The sequence below is a fragment of the Excalfactoria chinensis genome, chromosome 13 (genome assembly GCF_039878825.1).
Source record: "Excalfactoria chinensis isolate bCotChi1 chromosome 13, bCotChi1.hap2, whole genome shotgun sequence".
NCBI lineage: Eukaryota > Metazoa > Chordata > Aves > Galliformes > Phasianidae > Excalfactoria > Excalfactoria chinensis.
This window is the reverse complement of record NC_092837.1, coordinates 13,525,423-13,546,707: the sequence shown is the minus strand read 5'-3', so window position 1 is coordinate 13,546,707 and position 21,285 is coordinate 13,525,423. Positions and strand designations below refer to the sequence as shown.

The window sequence follows — 21,285 nt, the reverse complement described above, 5'->3', positions numbered from 1 at the left end:
CCTGCCTGGTACCTGACTTACAGAGCAGCCGCTCCAGATCCGGCTCTGCACAGTCCGGCTAAGCGATGCCCGCCCGTGGGCGGCTCCGTGCGCTGCTCCTCCCCGCCGGGCTCTGCGGACGGCGCTGCAGCGCTCCCTATCGGCGGGCGGTGCCGCTACCCGCAGCCCAGCATGGAGGAGGACGAGGGGGCTGCGGGCGGCGCGGAGCAGCGGCAGCCCCGCCGGCGGCCCGGAGCCGAGCGCTCCCCCAGCCCCAGCCGGTTGGACGTGAGCTCCAGCCGCTTCGACCCTCTGCTGGCGCTGTACTCCGCCGACACCCCGCTGCCCTTCCCCGCCGCGCCCTGCTTCAACAACCTGGCCGAGTACGAGAGCTTCCAGCGCGGCCTGCTCCGCCCGCGCGGCCTCCGGGGCCCCTCCGTCCGCCGCGGTACCTCCGTCGGGCGCAGCGCACGCCGCGGTCCTCCTGCCGCAGACCCCGAGCGCATCCAGCGCCTCCGCAGCCTCATGGTGAACGCGGGCACCGAGCAGGGCACGGCACGGCGCAGGAGGGCACCGCGCAACGTGCTCACCAGGATGCCGTGTAAGGAGCCGAGCGGCCGGGCAGGGATGTGCGGGGCCGGAGGGTGGTGTGCGATGTAGCGATGGCCCAGCAAACAGCTCGCGTCTGCATTAAGGATGCGTGTTTTATATTCATGCATGTGATGAGACAGCACTCGCTAAGACACAGCGCTCGGTTCTTTGTAAGTGTCCTCGGAAAAGGAAACGCAGGAGGCTGAAATAACTAAAAGGATCCTGCGAGTTCTTGGGGTGTGTGGTTAAAAGCGTCGCTCTGATGGAGTGAGTGTGTCACCTGTGCTTCGGTTTGTTGTCACTTGGGTTGGAGGAAGTCTCTGCTTGACCTCACTTCAAAGCTAGGAGTTGAGGAAGCAGCTCGTGTTGGTTCACACCAGCTTTCTTCAGCAGCAGATATGGAAAGAAGGCATTGGATCTGAACATCATAACAAAAAGTGATTTAGGTCGATAATATTTTCCCCATACATCTCTTATGGATGTGTTCTGTTGAAGACCAACGCTGTTCTCTTTCTGTTTTAGTGCACGAAGGCAGCCCGCTGGGGGAGCTCCACCGCTGTGTCCGAGATGGGGTCAAAATCAACGTCCACATCCGCACTTTCAAGGGGCTCCGCGGGGTCTGCACGGGCTTCTTGGTTGCATTTGACAAGTTCTGGAACATGGTAATTAGCTTCATTTATAGCTGCAACGCTGAAAGCTTGACATTTGTGACAGGTTTAAGCAAATGGTGTTTATAGAAGTCTGATGTGATGTTGTGGGCCCTAAATCTTGCATGCTTTGGCACTCAGTGCTGGGTTTCAGCCTCAGTGGCGCGTGGTGTCGGGTTGGCGTGTCTGGCTGCCCCCAGCTGCTTGATGGGTGTTAGGTGGGGATGGAGGGATGCTGAAGAGTACCCAAGAACCTAAAAGGTTTTATATAAGAACCCAGGAAGGTGGGATATGAGGAATACCAGGAGCTTCTGAAGATTCCTCTGATGTCTTTTGCTGATAAGTTGCTTTTGCATGTCAGTGAAGAAGCTTCCCCTTCCGTTCTACCACGTGTACCTCTTCGAGATGGTGGCTGTGAAAGGAACCATTACAAATTTGTGAGCCTAGGGCTGTGAAAAGCTTGGAAATAGGAAAAAACCAGAAGGATTTTGCAAGCAGGGCTCAGAAAGAGTTTGTAAGTAACGCAGGATAAGCGCTGGGCTTTGCTGGTACTTTTATACCTTGGTAGAACTCAGATGACACAAAGCCATCTCCAAAGCACATCTTGCTCCTAGGGTGGATTTTCTCTTCATTAGAACATCATTTCATAATGCTGTGAGACAAAGTTGGCCTGGACTCTCTGTGTCTTCTTTTGATTTTGTACTTTCCATGTCTTTAATGTTCTTCCAGGCCCTGACGGATGTGGATGAGACATACAGGAAGCCAGTACTGGGCAAAGCTTTCTATGCAGAACCTCAGCTCTCGCTGACCCGGGTGGGTAACCTCTGCCATTCTAATGTCTTGAGTTTCTCATTTTGCAGTGTAGTGGGAGAGGAATGCTGACTGGAAAACTGTGCTTACAGTTGTTTTACCTCCTCTTACTACAGAGGGCTCTAAAATGGCTTGAACTGAAAAATAAGGTTTTCTGTCCTTCTGGAAGTACTTTGGCCATAGTTCAGTGTTACTGATGTTCTGCTTTAGAAATTCCAATACCAGATCATAATTGCTGTCACTGCTTGGTACAATATGCTGATCGTCACTAAGCTCAGTGCCTGGTTCTTGACTGGTTTGTTCTGTGCTGTCTGGCTTTACACTACCACGTTTTCTACCCTCTGACAGCCAGTGTGAATCCAGCATAAATCTGGCATTTTATGCCCTACCTAGTTTGGTACAAAAGCACTTTCTGCACTCGTGATTTGAGTGCACAAGGATGGAAACCTCTCTATTTGGCAGCATTACGAGAGGTTACAAGTGAGCTAACAGAGTAACTTAGTAGCTTTCTGTTGTACCTGACTGTAGTTAAATGCTACTGCATGTCAGTATTGCTCCCCACATTCCTGGATTACTGTGTAAATATGCTTATGTACCTACAGGAGATCTATTTACCTGATGTCTCACCATGATTTTGGCAACAAAGCATGCTATCATAGTATTTATTTCTGGTAAAGATTCTTCATTCGTTGAATATTATGAGAACCGTTTGGGGACCGTGTACTCAAATACCACACAGAAGTGCAGAACGAAAGGTTTTCCTTGTTTGATGAGTGGTCACGTACAGAAATGTTCCTTTACAGCTGTTTGACAGACTCAAGCTTCAAGATGCCTCCGGGAAGAAGGGAGCTGACTCAAAGACTGTATCAGGGGAGCTAGCCCTGACAAATGACTCTCAGACACCTGGATGGAAAGTTGGATCAGGACGAGGGAGAGAAGAAGATGAACGTGAGAAGCAGAAACGCTTGGGCAGAGGTGGAGAAAAGAAGGTGCCAGGAGACAGTTTGCATCTGGCTGTCAGAGGTGAAGCTGATGTGGGCAGCGGGACTGCTCACACAGCGGGTGCTGCTGCTGGTGGTACCCGCACAAGAAGCCAGGCACGGAGGAAAAGGAGGCCCAAAGTGGATTATCAACAGGTGTTCACACGTCACATAAACCAGATTTTTATTCGAGGAGAGAACGTCTTGCTTGTCCATTTAGCTCACTGACCTGGCTGAGCCTTCGTCAGTGTATTTATTTGATAGCATGAATTACTGTGGTAGCCCTCGTTGCCATTTAGCATTCTTGTGGATATGGTACTGTGACAGGTTTCCCACTGCCGTAACAAGGTAGGGGAAGTAATTCTAACAGGAGCATCCTGAGCTTACTGCCAAAGCAGCTTCCTCTGCTGGGGGTCGCAGGGTGAGGTCAGCAGCACAGTTTTACTCTGTGAGATGAGGGAGATGAGCACAGAGCCCTGTAACGCTCTGTGGGATAGAAAACCTCTCAGTTGAAGACTGTTCTTCTCCTGTTAATGATTGCAAGGATGTAATCTGTTTTCAGTGTCAAAGCTTATATGCTTCTATTTGTAGTGCCATGCTTTCGCCATGCGTCACCAGCAAGCAGCTGATGGAGGGACCTCCACGCTTGGAGAATCTCTCTGAATGCTGTGGATGCCCATGGAAAACTGCACTTCTCTCTTTCACCCATTTGCTTCCTGTCGCAATAGCAATATCTGCAAAGTTGTGCTTTTCCTTCTCAGATACAAGTGTTCGTGCTGAGCACTTCATGCTGTATCTAAGCGCCTTTAAGTTCCCTCTGTTGAAACTAGAGGTGCTCTGCCTCCAGCTGTTCTCATGGAGCAGAAATTGTCATGGCCCTTCCCTATCTGTGTAAAAGTTAAGCTCGGTTCATGACAGATCAGGCCAGGCTTCTGTGTATATAAACTGCTTCCCGAGAGCTATGTACAAAAGTTTGAGGTAAATAATGCTGTTAAATTACTTAGTCTGTTCTCTTGGATGGCAGAGGATGCTAGATTTCAGGCTGCTATTCCAGTTTTCATACCAAATACTTTATGCTTCCCAGCAGCTCTGGTGTGAAGATATGAAATTGCCAGGACAACAGATAGAACAGCTTTCTAGTGCTTTATAACAGGTCTTGTATTGCATACTGAGGTCACAAGTCCTCAGGCTGAGTGAGTGTCCTCTTGAATGATGTATTTCTATTGCACCAAATGCAGCATGTTGCTTGCTTGTCATTAGGAGTACATCTGGTGCTGGGGTGAATGGCAGAAGTTACGTAGCAGGAGCTCCTGGACATGCAGAGCAGCTGTACGCCTCTGGGGGAGCCTGAACCTTTTATGTCAGCATTTCAGATGAGGTGGGGTTGGATGGTTGATCAGCGCAGCCACTGAGAAGCAAATCTGAGTTCAGACTGGGACAAAAGTACCTCAGATTAAGAAGTACAGGGGAGGCAAAAAACAGTTTCATGGAGTTAAGAAAAAAAAGAACATTTCCTATTTTTTACTACACGTAACTTCATTGCTGTGATTCCTTCCTATTATGAACTCAGCACTGAGCAGATTCCTCCCTTGGAGGTTCCCACCTCCTCTTGTGCTGTCGTTTGTGTTGATGCGGTTCGCTGTTCCCTCACATGCAGTTTCCTTCTCCTTTCAGTAGTTTCTCTCCCCAGGATGTTCCTTTCTAACGTTGGTTTTGGATCGTTGCTCATCTCCTTCCCCCTGCTGGCTCTTTCAGAACCTTCCCTGGTTGCCTTTTCTTGTACTTGCCAGCTGAACAGGATCCCCACAAATGATTGCAAGCTCATGAAGCTTAGAAACAAGGAACTTCTTTCTGCTCCTGACGTCTCAGCAACTTTCATTACAAATTGCTGTTTTTCTTCACTTTGTTTTCAGTTGTGTTTCTTTCTCCTCCAGCTTCTAACTAGTTTATTTCATCTGCATGGGCCGTCTCTGCCTCTTCCATTCATGTATTCCAAAGGCTGCTGGTTTGACACCTCTCCCTTTTCTCTCATACTTGACCAAAGGTTGTTGTATCTCCACTCAGGCCTATGTGTCAGATATCCCATTTAGTTCTTGTGGATTATTTTTCTAACCTCATATCCATATTTGTCTGCCTATTTCATCCTTTCTTACACATTAAATAAGATACATCTGCTTTGAGTGTTCGTTCAGCTTTCTTGCCCTCTTTCCTTGCCACTGACTTCATCACTTTCTATATCAAGTCTCAGTGTTTCCTTTCATAAAAGGTTTGTTCTACAGTCTCACAAGTGTTTATTGCTTCACATCTGGACGTTTCTGTTTGTAGGTTCTCTGACAAATACCGGTGCTCACACTTGCGTTGGTGCCTTGATTTTTATAGAGCCAACCTGTTCTTCCACAGTCATCAGCTCAGGTCTCAAACCTGGTTAAGAACTATATCATGTTATTTTTTTTCCCCCCTCTACCTCATTATTGAACTGTTCTTCCTCTTTTCTCATTGCTTTCTTATCCCTGAACTTGATTAAATTTCTCTTACGCTTCAGCTGTAATGATTTCTGTGGTGGTTCTTCCTCTATTTCCCAGTTCTTACCCACTTCTCATTATTTCCAAGCTGCTTCTTAAATACAGCCTCTTCCATTCAGATCTCCTGGTCAGCATAGTTCAGTAGGGAATGAAGTCTGGTGGTAACTTTAAGAAGGGTTGATGTATGATGTTACTGGAGTAGGCAGCACACAGCAGTTTCTGTCTGCTTTTCCCCTTCACCTACTGGGTTGCTTGTTTCTGATGCAGCTTTTCCCTGGGCACTGTTTGGTAGCAGGTCTCAGCAGCTGGAATTGCCCACGAATTGCAGCGGGTGAAGAAGTGTTCAGGAAAAAAAGGCAGCAGGTATAAAAGGTGCCTGATCGTTGTTGGATTTGATGTTGTGTCCAACATGCTGCCCGCAGTGCCCTTGCTGTTGCCCAGTGACTGAAACGAAACGGGTACAAAGAGTGATTTCATCCCGTCTTGAAAGCAAACAGGAAAGCAGGTGGGTTAGCAAATGAAGTGTCTGAAGATGTAGAATTGCAGCTAAACTTTCAGTCTTTAATTAGAGCAGAATTGTAAGCAGCGGCTTAAACTGAAGGCAGCGTGGCTGGATACAATGGCAAGGCAGCAGCAGTAGCAGTGCTGCAGTGATTCCTTCAACCAGGCACACGCTTTGCTGAGAAGCTGTACAGTAATACAGTTGTGGCTGCCTCAAAGCATAACTGCAAAGTACCCTGAGTTGATACCAAGCTGTTTTCTGCCTGCATCACGGAGCGTAAAGCAGAAATGCTGGACTGTGCATCTTCTGCAGCCCGGAACTGTTCATGCTTTCACCTCTTGGCACTGGCTTAAAAACTGGAAGCTTGTACTATAGCAGTTGTAAGACTGCCTTGCTAATGCTTACTAGAAATGCTAATTAGAAATGAAGGGATGACAGGATGTATGAAATTAGGTGATTCTGACTGATAACAGAGACTGAAGGTCATGTTGTTGTGGTTAAGGTATTACAAACCAAAAACCTTTTCTCTGAAGGATATTATGAAGATGCACAAATGGAAATGCAATGTCTGTACGGTGGTTCCTCGAGGTTTGCTGTCCCGTGTTGCCTTGTGCTTTACAGAGCAGTGAGTGTGCAGAGACGATTCTGTAGTGCAGCCTCCATTCGTTGAACTGTGCCCCAAGGGTCTCTGCCAGGCTCCATCCCTTATAACTGATACGTTTGATCCTGCCTGGAAAAATATGCAGAGGAAACCCAGTGGGAGAAGAAACAAGTGAGCAGATTTCCTCTTTTGAGGCAGGGCTGGCGGGAGGTTTGGTTCTCCTTGTTAGCTTTCTGGGGGTGCGGGAGGAAGGACTGCGGCAGCGGGGGAATATCAGAGCTGGCTCGTCTCATGATGTTTACACGTCCTTTCAGATGTCACTGTAAGTGCTCCTGCTCTTAGCTGGGAGAAGTGAAGGCCTGTCAGGGAAGGAAAATGGCTTCTGATGTTCCTGGGTGACTGTTTTATTAGCTGCTACCTTCACGGTGTACACTTGGATGACTTAGCTGAAGAAAATTAGTACACCTGAGACTTTCAGTCAGTCTTGCATTTGTTTAGAATGAAAAGTAGTTTGATCAGTTTGTGTAAAAACATATCCATCTTTTTTGCCTCTCTAAAGATCCGCGCTCTCTCTCTCAGGCAAGAAATGAAAGCTGCTCCTGCTCCTTTAGCGATGGCTTCTGATTTGTGCTGCTTCAGAGCAGAGTGCAGCTGTGTCATTGTACCTTCTGCCTGACAGATCATCCCGAGATGAGAAAGTGAGAGAAGCGCTCCGTTTCTTTAGCACTAAAATGGGCATTATGAGAGGAGCAGTTGTATTGACCTCTTTCCAAACGGTGCATACATCCAGTACAGCTGCATGGACTGGGACTTGCTAACCAATTAGTCAGTCCTAAAGCTTCCCCAGCGGAACACAAAGGGGCAGCACGACCTACCAGACCCATACGGGGTTGGAAGTCAGATGCTGACAAATTCCAGCCTCACTACTGCCACTCACTCACTGAATGGCCTTGGCATGTCACTTTCCTGTATGCTCCACTGCTGTCATCCAGCTGAGAGCAGTCCTTGCCTGTCTCACCGCTATCCAGGGGAGCAGCGAGCGCTACACAAGTGCTAAGTATTGCTATTAAAACTACAACATGTCAGGTAATGCAGATACATAGATCATCTGCCCTCTCCAGGCACTCGACTGTTAGCCTTGTGTCTCGGTCCATGGGAAGTGTGCCAGACATCAGGTGTAACGATGCACTCCAGTTCTGGAATTACTTGTGTCTTTAAGGTCAGATTGGTGACTTCAATGTCTGTTTCACACACACTGCAGCACCATCTTGGGGTCAAACTGATAAATAAGGGTGTAACTCGTTTGTAATTCCTTCTCTGTCTTCCTTTTTTGTTTCTTAGGAAGCCGATGCTGCTATGAACATATTGAATAATACCAAATTTGCAATATTCTGCTTTCCAGATATAAATGTTTATATTTAAAAGTGCATAAGACTACACTGCAATAAACAATATCCATGGAACAGTTGGCTTCAAAGCTTGCTTTCTGTGCTCTGTATGCTCATGACAGTGGTTAGGACAGGCACGTGGATGTGGGAGCCACAAGTTCCAACTGCAAGTGCTGCTACCCAGTGTGCTGGGATCACAGGTGCTGACTGTATGGGTGCGAGTTGCTAGAGGTGATAACAAACCTGTTGTGTTTTCAGGTGTTTTCAGAAGGAATCAACCTGTTGGCTGCTTAAGGACTATAAAATCTGCAGTTTAAAGCTACGGGTGGCAGGAGGGAGATGCATGTAATGAGAAGGATCAGGCAGCAAATTCACAGAGGTCTGTACCCATTGACTTTCATTTGCATTTTACAGTGTATCTTTGCACTGGGAGCGCGCCCTTTGTGCCACGTGTCTGATATCTCTCTGATGTCCTTGCAGTCAGAGTGGCAGTGGATTCTTGCTCTTTTAGCTCTGGGTAATTGACAAGTGCAAAGGACACGAGTTGTTTGGTGTTCCCGTAGGTTCTGAAGCAGGTGCTCCAATACCTCCCTGCGGGCACAGCAGTTGGTTTGAGTGCAGCAGTTGTACTGAGCTGCCACAGAAAACTGGAGCTTTTTACATTGTTCTATTGCTCTTCGCTATTAAAGCCTAAACTCTGTAGCTTTGCCAGTGTAAAAAGGCCTGCTGAAGCGTGGTGCTGTGTGTGCATTGGAAACCAATCCCGTAAGCTGGCTCAGACATGCGAGGTGTGGGGTGTAATTGCTTGCAGGTGATGCATCTGAGAGTACTTGTTGTGCAGACGTTATATCCAATGAGACCATCGCTCAGATTAAGGGAAATGATGGCTGGAGTCGGAAGGCACAGTTAGAAATTCCAGTCCTGAGTTTAGCTGCTGTCCAGGTATTCTATATAGAGCATTTATCTCCAGTTCTGACGTCAGTTTGTCTCTGTTTTGGAAACCTGTGAGCAGGTGGGGGCTTCTCTGGTGATACTGAGGCTGCTGGAGGTTGGGACCACATCTCACCTGCTGCCCCATCTCACTGCTGAAGCCCTGCTGCTGCCTGCTCCGTGCAGCTCTGCCCCATTGCAGGACAGCGGGTATAAGGTTGGGGCAGGAGCAGCTCCTCCAGCGGCCCCATCTGCGGTGGAAGCTCGGAGCTCTTGCTGTGAACTGATGGCTGTAGGGCGCTGTTGCTGCCCGCCGCTCCCCGCCCGCTGCAGCCGCGAGGTGGCAGCAGGGGAAGGGGAATCCCGAGGCCGCCACGATCCCGGGGGGTGGGAGGATGAGGAGGGGGCTGCGATCGCACTGAGCGCTGAGATTTAGATTGGGTGGTGAGGCAGTGGCACAGGACGCTCAGGGAGGTGGTGGTGCCCCATCACTGCAGACAGCCAAGGTCAGGCTGGAGGGGCTCTGAGCACTGATGGAGCTGTGGGTGTCAGTGTTCAGTGCAGAGGAGTTGGAACACAATCCTTTAAGGTCCCTTCCAATTCAATCGATTCTGTGCTGATTTACAGGCTGGAATCCTATATTGCAAAATACAGCGGTCGGAAGGGAGCTCTGGAGCTCCCCCAGTCCAGCCCCCCGCACTATAAGCAGGTTCCTGCAGTGTGGTACTCAGGTAAGCATCTCGTGGGGTTTGAATATCTGTGGGTAAGGAGAGCACACCACATCTTTGGGCAGTTCGTGTGGAAGTGACATAGAAAACACTGAACACTGAGAGCCCACCATTCTTTGGGCCTGTGGGTGCTGTCATGGTGTGGTCACACACAGCTGCAGCAGAGGCTTGAAGAAAGGAACCAGCTCAAGCACAAGGAGTTTGTCTCATCAGGCGGTGAAACAGGCGTGCAGACAGGCTGATCAGGAAAAGGATGTGGGGCTTTGAGTGGAAAATCTGATGCTATCGGACTGATGTAGCAGCAGGGAGGATGGCAAACAGGACATCGCACTGCAATGGGCGGAAAGAGCAGATTAGAGACTCTAAATTCAGCCAAATAGTGCAAATGGGCACAAACCACAGCCTTCTCCAGCACCCTGTTGCACCCCAGCTTGGTGTTTATGTTGCACTGATGTCTGCCTGTTTGCTAAACCACCTCCATCAGGCAGTGACAGCTTTATACCTGTAAGATAGCAGGTAGTAATTAGTTTTAGAAGCAGCTGTGTTCTTGTTGTTCCTCCTTGGGCCAGGATGCTCTGAAGCCACTTCAGAGCTGTCTTAATTAAAAACACAGACCCTTAAAAAGCAGGTTGTACCATCTCCAACCTCTTGAGATACAGTAAACATGTGAAGCACTTGCTGAGAGCCATCCTCAGCCTCGTGTCTATTTTGCAGCGTAAACTTATGAACAAAGAGCTGCTATATACGATAAGGGCTTTCAGGGAGTGCTGTGGGCTGACAGGGAGATACTGCAAGAGGCTGCAGACCCCGGACCTCAAATAACAGCTTCAAAGGCACCTCCTGCAAAAGTTTTGCAACACCAAAAAGGAATTCTGCTGGTAATGGAGCAGACAGTGCACTTCAATAGCTTAGACTACATCAAGGCTTCTGCTGACTTGGTGGAAATGACGTTGTTTTGCAGGGAAATGCTATTCTGTGAGGTCTGCTTTTCAGCAGAGGAAGAGGAGCTGTGCCTTACACCATGATATCAGCTCACACCAGCCGTGTGTCTGCAGGGAATGTGCATGGGAAGGAACCCTTATCTTCTGTGAGGGGCTGAGACTCAGCTCCCAGAATCATAGAATGAAAAGATGGCCTGGCCTGTATCAAAGGAAAAGGTGGGAAATCAGAGACTGATTCAGTGAGCATCTTTCTGTCCATATAGCACTGCCTGCTCCCCCCTCATCCTCCTCCTCACCTCCAGGACCTTCTGGTCCTCCACCCAGAAGGGTGAGAGACAACAACAAGGTGAACAGAGGCTGCTGCAGAGAGACCTGTGAAGGAACCCAGTTTCCTGTCCTTTAGGAACTTAACCCTTAACATTCCCTCACCCTGGGTTTGTTTGCAAGTCAGAAATGGGGGAAAAGATTTGGGTAATTTCAGTATTACCAACAGTTTGTTAAAAGACTAATTGCCAAGTAGCTTATGCATGTGGGACCATTAGTAATTCTGTAGCTATGCAAATTAAAACAGTGATGTATGATTTATAGCTTTAATAATGTTCTGAAGGCTCTTAAATTTTAATCACTTGCAACATCCTTTTTAATATTCAATTACTTTATTAACTAATTAGGTCACTTGCTGAAAAAGCACATAAGGCTGGTGCTATTTTAATATCAGCTGAATATCACAAAATACCTTTGAAATGGCGTAAATGGTTTATTTATTTTAAATAGATCATTCAGATGCTACAATTAATAAATCAATTACAGAGAAGGGGGAAAAAAAAGAAGACAAGGAATTGATAGATGGCAACCCCACAACAGCAGCTTCTGCACTTACTTACTAAGTGTTCACGGGGATGCTGAACTTGGGCAGTGCACCTTCCTAGGTAATTTGCATGCAGCTGAAGGGATAAGGTTTGAGATATGCTTGGTTCATTATGGATGCTTTTTGGTAGGAATTTAGCTTTCTGATTGATAAAAGCTTCGCAATGACCTTGAAAAGTAAAAGTATTTAAAAGGACGGCCCTCCGTTACGGTTTGCTCTTTTGTGCATCTCGGGAAGATAAAACCATAACATCCTATTGCTGCTAATTCTGGGGTGAAAGGCAGAGCTGCTGGGGGAGGGAAGGTGTGCCGCTAATCAGTGACCCACCTGCTGTACTCCTAATGGATGAGGGGCCCAATCCTCAGGAGAGCCAGAGCTTTGCTGGTTGGATTCGCTTCTTTGCTGGAGCAAGGAGTACATTTGGACAAGGTGTTTGGGAAAGAACTCTTTCATCTGTGGGAAAGAAGAAAAACCAACAGAACCGAACCCTGGACTAGACTAACCTGCCTAGAGATGCTGTCAATCTAGCACTAGTTCTCAGTGACCTCCAAAGGAGCATCCATCAGCTGCCAAACTCCCTGCCCACGTGCAGCAGGACGGGTGGTGCAGATGAGAAGTGGAAGATGGGATGTGGATGCATGGAGAATTATTGCCTTTATATCCTGCTACACAACCTGGGCAAAACCAGCCCAAACTTGGTGGCTGCTGCTGCTCTGCGTGATCATCCATTGGAAAAAAGGTATCTGAGCAGCCTGGGCTGGATTAGACACCTATGAATGAAGGATTTGGATGCTTAAAATAATGCTAAATCCACATTTTTATGGGAGGAAACGCCACAGGAAATGATGAATCCAAAGTAAGAAATGCTGCTACAGGTTGGGACAACACACGATGCTGCACATCTTGGAACAAGTACAGATAAAATCCCTAAGAGCTTGGACATCCACACAGTCAAACAGGGTCACTGTCATTGTTTGCAGGAGTGTCTATTTCACCTACTGCAATCCCGTTGTACAACACAGCTCCTGGGCTGTCCTCAGTCCCCCTTACAATACCCGGTTCTCAAATAGGTGTATTTTTATCACATCCCTGCACTTTCTCCCCAGCCATTTCTTCACACGCATGGATTTCCTCACATACCGAATCAATTGGGTAGGAAAAAACCACCCACATCCTCCTCTGTGAAACCGAATGCTAGCTGGACTTGTCTATCAAAGGTCAGCATTGCCTCAGAATCAACTGCTACCAGGAGAAAGGAGGATGCAAAAGGCAGCAGAAAGCAGCAACAAAGCACTGAGGTTGCAGCCCTCCCCCCTTGCAGCAGGACGCAGTGCCATACAGTGACTGTTAACCTCCCCAGCTCGATTCAGCGTGACAGTGACACTTCACAGCACATTGCATCCAATCTCATCTGAAGCTGACAAAGATTGTTTCTGTTTTATATCTATTGGTTTATTAATGGACTACAGCCTCTTAAGCAGATGCATATTCATTAGATAGCCAGCTGTTAGGAGGTTCCCAGATGTCGAAAGTAGCTCTGTCTTGGAATGCATTCTTTTCCTTCCCATGAAACAAAGTAATTGTAGCTCTATTAAAGAACCAGTTAATTACTGAACCAGCACCGTATGGCACACGATTTAAAAAGGAAAAAAAAACAACCTGTAAATCTGAGAAGAGTGAAAACAGTTTTGAAAGGCAGGGCTGAGCTGCACTGTACACACAGAGCACTGAAGGCACACAGAGCTGGGTGATGCCATGTAAAGAAATCCCAGCTGCAGACATACAGGGATACACTGAGTTTTGCTCCCTGCTTCATTTGCCACACTCGGCAGATTTCTTTTCCCTGCTTATCCTTGTGTGTCTGACTGGTGGACTTAAGAACCACAGCAAAAAAGAAAATAAGACAATTCAGCTTTTAAAGGCTGTTGGACCTGATGAAAACCAAACTTCTGTAGCATCCCCGCTAGGTAAAGTCATAACCAGCCCAAGCCACATAGACTCAGCTACAAATTCCACAGGCCCCTGTTTTGTATCACAGTACTTGCTGAGCTCACCGTGTTGTCTTTACAACTCGTGTTTTGCCTTTCTTTCCCTGAAGCTCTATGAGCAGCTTCCATACGGCACGTCTTACAAGTGTAGCTATAACAAAAGCCATCCTCTTCCCCAGCAGCCCAGGAGCTCCCCCACAGAGCCATCTACAACGTTGAGGTCAGCTCCAAATCCAAGTGCTTTGGCTTTGAATACCTGGAAGGTGGGGGGAGAAAAATTACATCTCCAGGAAAAGCTTTAATTGGAACCAAGCGAAGATACTATAAAATGTCACATGCTATGAAAGTGTTTACAGCCACGCGCAGAGGAACACAGAGGCAATTTTGTAGAGTGACTCCTGGAGCAAAGGCCTCGGAGAATAAAAGTGTCTTTAGATATTTGTTACCCTGTTAGAGTTGGCATCACCTTGAGTATACAATGCCTGCCTGCATTATGTAAACACTGCATTGATAAATCCCTCCCCCACCTCCCTTAAGCAGTGTCAGACTGTTCTCAGCTGACAGATAGAGCTGCAACAGATGCTGCTGTAAATACCCTTGTTTAGCTGTTTGGAATATAATTCCTTTTGTAGAACACAGTGGATGCTCCAGTTATCCCTGAACCTGAGCTGCGCTTTACTGCTCCTTTGCATGAATCAAGGTTTGTTTTTTAAGGAAGGATTCAAAAAACAAGCACAGGGAAATGGCTCCCAATTCAACAACTTTTCACTGATTTTGACTACAACTTTTCTATGTTTACCACCTCTGCACTCTGTAGCTTCTAAAACTCACCTCTTACTACAGAATACGGTCTGTCCCCTCCTTGTGTAGGCTCCAAACTCTCCAGCCATAGGTTTCAAGCTGCTTTTCAGCTTGGCGTGCAAAGGCCACGCAGCTACACTGCCAGCAGCCACAGGACTTTCAAGACTGCCTGCAGTTTGTCCTTCAAACACATGATTTGTGACTGGTCTGGGGGAAGAGCAAGGATGTCAGATATGGCCAATGGCCAGCACAGCAAAGCTAAACCCATGCTAATATGGCAGCACACCATGTTAGCTGCATGCTGCATACACGCTAGGCTTCTGGACAGTTTGCAGCTATAGCTGGACCTGGCTTTAATGAGTTGAACATAAGAGCGTGACTTAGATTAATCATAGTGGGGAGGAGCTGATGAATGCTCAAACCGTCACCATTCACACAGCAACTCATTTGTGTTTCATACCTGAAAAGACAATTTGTTTTCAATTCTTAATATGCTATTTTCCCTCATACCTGAAATATTGATCTTTTATGACACCCATCTTAAACATACTCAATATTTTCTGCCTAACACTCATAATCCATTTAATATTCCAACACTATGGATGTAAGCCATATTCTGCTAAGCACAATTACCTATACTCTATGTCCTTTAAGTAAAGGAGAGAATGGGATGAAACTCCATGAAAAAGGCACTCATCACGGCAGGCAGAAGTTGCAGTGGGACTCCTATGACCTGTGTTAATAATAAGATCGTTATTAAGATCGTACCACATTTTCTTTTCTGATGTTTATTTTGGTTTATCTACCTGCAGAAACCAGCGACCGATGAAGGAACTTCTCACACTCCATACAGCCCTGTTCACAATTAGAACATCAACCCACACAAAGAATGATGTATGGTTTGGGCAGTGAATCAGTTCAGTGCTGCAGCTGGTCCATAAGCCCACATAGCACTGATTTACGGTATCTTTGACAAACCCCAAGATCCACTCTGGACTGACCGAGCCTTTTCCACCAGAGTGACTTTAATCCTTGAGAAATGCTTAGTTATAATTCATCACTCGATTAGAAGCTAAATCGCCAGTTCCTCAAAGAGATCTGAGCAATGTAAACAACAACATGATCTTTAAACTCAAGGGCAACTATTTAACCAGCTAAACTTACCTGAAGAGGACGGTGTAATGAACAGGTTTACCCAAGTCACCAGAAAGCCTTCTGTAGACAGCCATCACCAACTACAGGCTTAGTTTTTCCTTGCCCCCCATCTACCTCCAAACCAGCTTTCTTCCCACCACAGTTTTGCATATATTGAACCTGTTTGAATCTTCCCATCTGTCATCATGAGGTTTTGAGGACAGTTCTTCCAAAGAAGTTTAAAGGTTTCAGAACAGGAACCAGAGCGCTCTCTCCTACTCAGCCGTTAAAGCCTGCCTTGATTACTTTGATGTAACAACACTTGAAAGCTCCTATTCTTTGAAACTAATTTAAACACATTGAATTGTTGAAAGATTAAAAACCGCAGTCAGCTAATTACACTCACTCTCATCTCTTATTCAGCAAATGAATCACTTTTCATTACCACTTAGCTGAAGTACATGAATTTCTGCCTAATTAGAAATGTTGTAGATGGAGCATTAGCAAGGCTGGAGCGGGTCAGGATATCTTGCCTGCTTCATTTTTAATTCCTAACAGTAGAGCCAGATAGGAAAGGCTTCAGATAAGAAGTCATTAAACAATTTTAAATTATTTATAAAAATTACTTTGCCCAAATTAAAATTATTTTTTTTTTTCCCAAATGCTCTCATAAATGTCAAATGGAATGAAAAGAAAAGCAGCCCAACATTGATTTTAATGAACATTTTAATGTTATGTATAACAGAACATTATGAATACAATGGAAACAAAGTTTTATCAACTTAATAATAAAAAAGAAATTCAACGTAAGAAAAGGGAGGAAATAAATTTCATACCTATAGTATAGTGCTTATTCTTACCAATATTCCCAGCTTGTGAATATAACGATATCTTTATATTCCACATTCTAGAATCATGATTTATGTGAACTTAGATGCAGAATTACAGAAGGAAAAAAAAACCACCCCAACCCATAATTCATTCTTTTGTTTTCAGTAAGTCAGTAAAATCTTTGACTGCTACAGGTTTCCTTTATTAATATATATATTTTATTCTTCTATTGGCTTCCACAGTTGCTAATGCCATATTTACACAAAAGAATCACTAGATGTGATTTATAGGAAAGCTAAGATCAAATGCTGTTGGATTAGGTAGGGTTATAGATTTACTTAACGGTATAATTCATATAATTCGTTATTTGTTGTAATGATGCAAAAAAAATTAACATTTTTGCCTTTTGACTGCTGCTGACACTGTAAACCAGCGGCTCCATCGGGATACTGGTAGTATAAACGATGCTAACTTCCACTGTAAAAGAACTGCAGAAAGTGCATCTTCTGGAGTTATATAAAAGGAAACCTTCCAGCAGTCTCAGTCAAATCTTCTCCCAGGCTTGCAATGGATATCAGTTATAACGATAGTGGCACGTAATGCCCCAAAAATCGTGTGATCACCAAATTGCTGAGAGACGGTTTTTACAATAAAAATTTGAGTAATACAGCAGTGCGGCTGGAACATTAGCAAAAGTATATATACATTCCAGGTCCCTTTGAATTAGCCATAATCACATATGTAGGCCATTTTTTTTGGACAAAAATATATATTCTTATAAAAAACTGATTATTGTACTTGAGTGACTTCAATTGTGGACTTAGAGTGGTAGTAAAAGGAATGATCCAATTATGACAAAGTGATCAGGGGAAGGGGGGAAAAGAAAGTCAAGCTCTTCAAGAAAAAGAAAAGTATAAAATTAGATTCAATCATTTTTACTCAGCCCCCATTCCAGTCTTCCATCAAGTCCCATGGTTAAAATTGGTTCTTCTACCTAGGAAAGGCTTTGATGGTCTCAATACAAATCATTTTGCAAAATCATTTAATACATTCCTTAGAAGAACCTTTCATCTCTCCAGAATTTGAACACTAGTCATTTCAACATTTAGAAAATAGCTTTTGGTTCTTTATGTAGATACTTGAACTGATAAAGAAGAAAAAAAAAAAGAAAGATGTATTGATCGGTGTTTTCCATCCCTTCCCAGCTATATTTGTACAGCTAAAAATCCTTCATTCAGCCTACCCATTTATTTTTATTTTATTTATTTTTACAATCTTTATTTGCTAAAATTGGCAAAATTTGCAAAGGCATCTTGCTTGGGTTGTACAGTCCCAGGAGTCATAGAGGTCATAGAGATGTTGGTTATTCCCATTCCTATTGTGCCCGTCAAACCCATTCCTGTAGCTGGCACTCCCATGTTCATGTTCATTCCCATCGTTCCCTGGTTCAACATGGGCATGGGTCCCATGGAGGTCATCCCCATCGTACCTGGCATCACACTGGGCATTCCCATCCCCACAGGAATGGAGCCTCCCATCAGTGGGCTTGTCTGGGGTCGAACGGGCATCATGTTAGGTTGAGGATTGAGGTTCACGGCTGCAAAGTTTTGAGTCATGACATTCATAGGTTGTTGCATATCTGCAAAAAGAGGAAAGGATGCAAAAATAATCAGAATCCGTTTGAAGGTGCTTATGTATTTTAAGTAACTTCTGTGAAAACAAAGATGTGGTGCATTGTCAACAAAGATACAATAGCCAAAACGTAGTTACTACACTCATTTCCACATTCTCTATGTGGTGACTCAGAAAACACTCATAAATAAGTTTTAAGTAGCATGCACTGCTATAAAATGCTGCTCTGTGCATTTTAGAGAAGTTCAAGCAGTTCAGGAAGCCTGAAATCATGATACGGCAACAGTGCAAAATTTACTTTAAAGATATGCGGTTACTTGTCAATTTCTGTTCAGCTAATACCACCTGTGTCAGAAGCATTACAGAAGTTTAAGAAGACAATTATGGCTAACCATAGGAAAATAGTAATTGGCAAAATACTTCACCTCAAGGACAGTTTACTAAACACCCAGAGAAAACGTGAAAGCAAGACAGAGCATCAACAATAACTCACTTTGTTGCTGCATCATGGTATTAAGTGATGGCTGCTGGGGTTTGGAAGGCTGCATCCCAGGTACTAAATTGTCCAAACTGATATTTACACTAGGATCTGACCAAGTTGCAGGTAGAGTTTTGCTTGCACTCTTCTGCACCTCCGTGCTTGCATTATAAAGAGAATTAGGCTTCGGCATCATAGTGTTCACGCTCTGCAGGGGCTAGGAAAAAAAACATATTGTTTCCAGTGTATGCCAACAAATAACTAATAGGCTTCAGGACTAAACAGCAAGTGTTTATATTTCTACAGAACACAAGAAAAAGCCAGTGAGATTATTCTATGAACCTCAGCTCTTTCAAAGCAGTGCTGCTGTTTGCTGTTCTGTCATTAGAATAGGTTAAAATAGTATCAAGATCAGGTAACTCTATGCAGTATTACAGTGAACATCTATAGTCGAGTTTTGAACTCAGACATACTGGTTTTTAACTCACAATATCAAACTGAGCTGTTACGGTTTCCAAAAAATATATATATATATAAAAAAATAACAATCAGTGACTCTGCACATAAGCAGGCAGCTCTGGGTTCTGGGAAAACAGACTAGTTGTCACCTCCACATACCTGAGGATGGAAACCCGTAACATCCAGTGGATGATGGCTTTAAGTTTAAAATGTCATCAACCTCTTCTTCCCCAACAAAGCAGCAACACTTCATAGTACAATGGAGATCATCTAAGGGAAGACTGGCTTATAAAAAGAGGCCTTTCAAGGACTTCCAGCACCTTTTATTTTCAGGACACTGTCATTTTCTGACAAAATATTCTGCTGCAATGCTGGTCACAATATCTGAGTGACTAGGTACGGATTTCAAGAGCGGAATGGATCCAGTTTCAACATTGTGATTAAGGAGAGGCAAAAGACTGAGAAATCTCATTTAGAAACTGTACAAAAGGCAGCATACCTGTGACCTCGACATGGGTAAACCGATGCCCACAGCATTGGAGCTCATCATAGAGAAATTCATACTTTGTGAAGAGGTCATGGTTGTCTGAGAGGGTCCCATTAAATCAAAAAGATCTGTAGAATTTGAAGCAGCTGGAGGCTGTCCAGAAGCCGGCTGTGAGACACTGAAGAGCTCTATAGCTGGCTGCTGTGCTGAGCTGCTGAAGAGCTCACCAGATGAAGCACTGGGACAAGGAGAAGCTTGGTTGAAGGCACTCCAGTCTCCAAAGTCTCCATTTCCACTTGTTGTTGTACCTGAGGGGAAGGGAACAGTGCAAGTGAAAGACTGAAGGAGGAAAGGTAGAAAGAAGGCTTAAAGGATGGCACTAAACAACTGCCATATTCCATGAACTGAAACAAATGAGAGCTGATCTGTGTCCGTCCAGATTAACATCTGCAGGTAGAACCTCCATCTGGACATCATTCTCTCTCATGAATATTCCAACAATTTTAACAAGGTAGTAAAGAAAATAAGAAACATCCATGCACAGAAAGAGGGATGTTTGATAACATGTCACCTGTGGATACAAGACAAACAGGGACAGACTATCTTTAGCTGAAATACAAAGATAACTCAGGGGTAGATTGGAGTCACTAGTAAAAACAACACCTAGAACTTGATTTTTTAGCTCAGCTCTTTTGCTGAGAGAACTTGTTGCCAGGATTGAGCCACTTGAAAGAAACTCTGTCACAATAGAACACAAAACCAGCTACTTCAAAATTCACATGTATACAATCAGTCACCCTTTGTATAAGAAATGCTGAGAGGAATATATACAAAAAACCCTTTATAAACAGGTTACTAGAGACTAATTATTTAAGGTGATAAGGAATGATTTCTTCCTATCCCATGAGGTGCTCATGTAAAACATACCAACTTTTCCAGAGTTCCCTTGGCATGAACCAGAAATTCATTCTTGGATCTTAATATATCCTTCAGCAGAAGTTTTGCTGAACTCACAGGTCATCACTAAAAGTTTGCTTCATTTCAATATAGCAGGGTTTTTGCAGACAAGAAGCATTTAAATCAAAACACAGCAATTAGCAGCAAGACAAAGAGCTGTAAAATGCCTTACAAGCTGTTTATACACAACTGCAAGGGTATCTATTTCAGAATCACAATGCCATTTAAGCTGCTTTCATTACTACATCATGAATCTTGCTCCATGTTTGGGCCATCGTACAGGTCAGCTTTTTGATTATATCACTGATACAGTTGTGGTATTTGAGCAAAAAAGACAAGCAATGTCACTGCCACGTGAAGTGAACCAAGTTCTAATGAACAGTTAAATCATCCTTTGAATTTCTTCAGACGAGCTAATGAAGATTCAGACACATAAAAGCTGGGGCTGATGAATCTAGTGACAGTTTCAGCTTCCAAACTACAAGATGTCCAGTTCAGTAATAGACATGTACAGCAATTTTCTTTAACTGTATTCTACTGTTAGAAATCTAACAGCACGGACATTTACATGGAATGCAATTGATTATCAACATACACTCTCAGCCTTCAATTATTTTTATATTTACCAACAAATTAAAGAATATTAGGAATGTAAATCTGTTCACAAAATCCAAGCACTGCCAACAACATTAGTCCATTTCATGCACTGATGTTCATTAGCTCAGGGCCTTCTTAGAACATTTGCTTTGATCTCCCTCACAAACAGGGGCTATATTAGAATATTTCAATTAGTATTACATATTAAAAATTAAAACCTACTTTAAATATTCTTGATAGAAGAAGCACACTCAGCATTTACTTATCTCTGTTCAGACCTGTGCACTGAGCTCCAATAATGGAAACGGGGGTAAAATGGATAAGGTTTTGCCCCCTCGGTCGGGCTTCAAAGATGATTAATCAAGAAGGAAAGGATTTCTAGAGGGGCTTACGCTGTTCAGGAATGATTAATCATTTTACAGGACTCCTTGTCC

The 21,285-nt window shown here is 44.5% G+C and overlaps 2 protein-coding genes across 2 annotated transcripts in view; one reads left to right on the top strand and one right to left on the bottom strand.

Annotated features, from left to right (window-relative positions):
• Positions 1-150: 150 nt before the first annotated feature.
• LSM11 (LSM11, U7 small nuclear RNA associated) lies at positions 151-5,191 on the top strand. Its single transcript, XM_072348562.1, has 4 exons — positions 151-580; positions 1,093-1,232; positions 1,947-2,030; positions 2,831-5,191. Exons 1-4 carry the CDS (start codon positions 172-174, stop codon positions 3,233-3,235), a joined length of 1,038 nt encoding a protein of 345 aa, XP_072204663.1. The 5' UTR covers positions 151-171; the 3' UTR covers positions 3,236-5,191.
• A 10,915-nt stretch (positions 5,192-16,106) lies between these two features.
• The window catches only part of CLINT1 (clathrin interactor 1), a 41,243-nt gene continuing 36,064 nt past the window's right edge, over positions 16,107-21,285 (bottom strand). The window contains exons 10-12 of the mRNA XM_072348541.1: positions 19,310-19,605; positions 18,367-18,568; positions 16,107-17,880 (exon numbers count right to left, since the gene is read on the bottom strand). Of these exons, the coding sequence (XP_072204642.1) occupies positions 17,519-17,880; positions 18,367-18,568; positions 19,310-19,605 (860 nt within the window). The 3' untranslated portion in view covers positions 16,107-17,518. The remainder of the gene's footprint in view (positions 17,881-18,366; positions 18,569-19,309; positions 19,606-21,285) is intronic.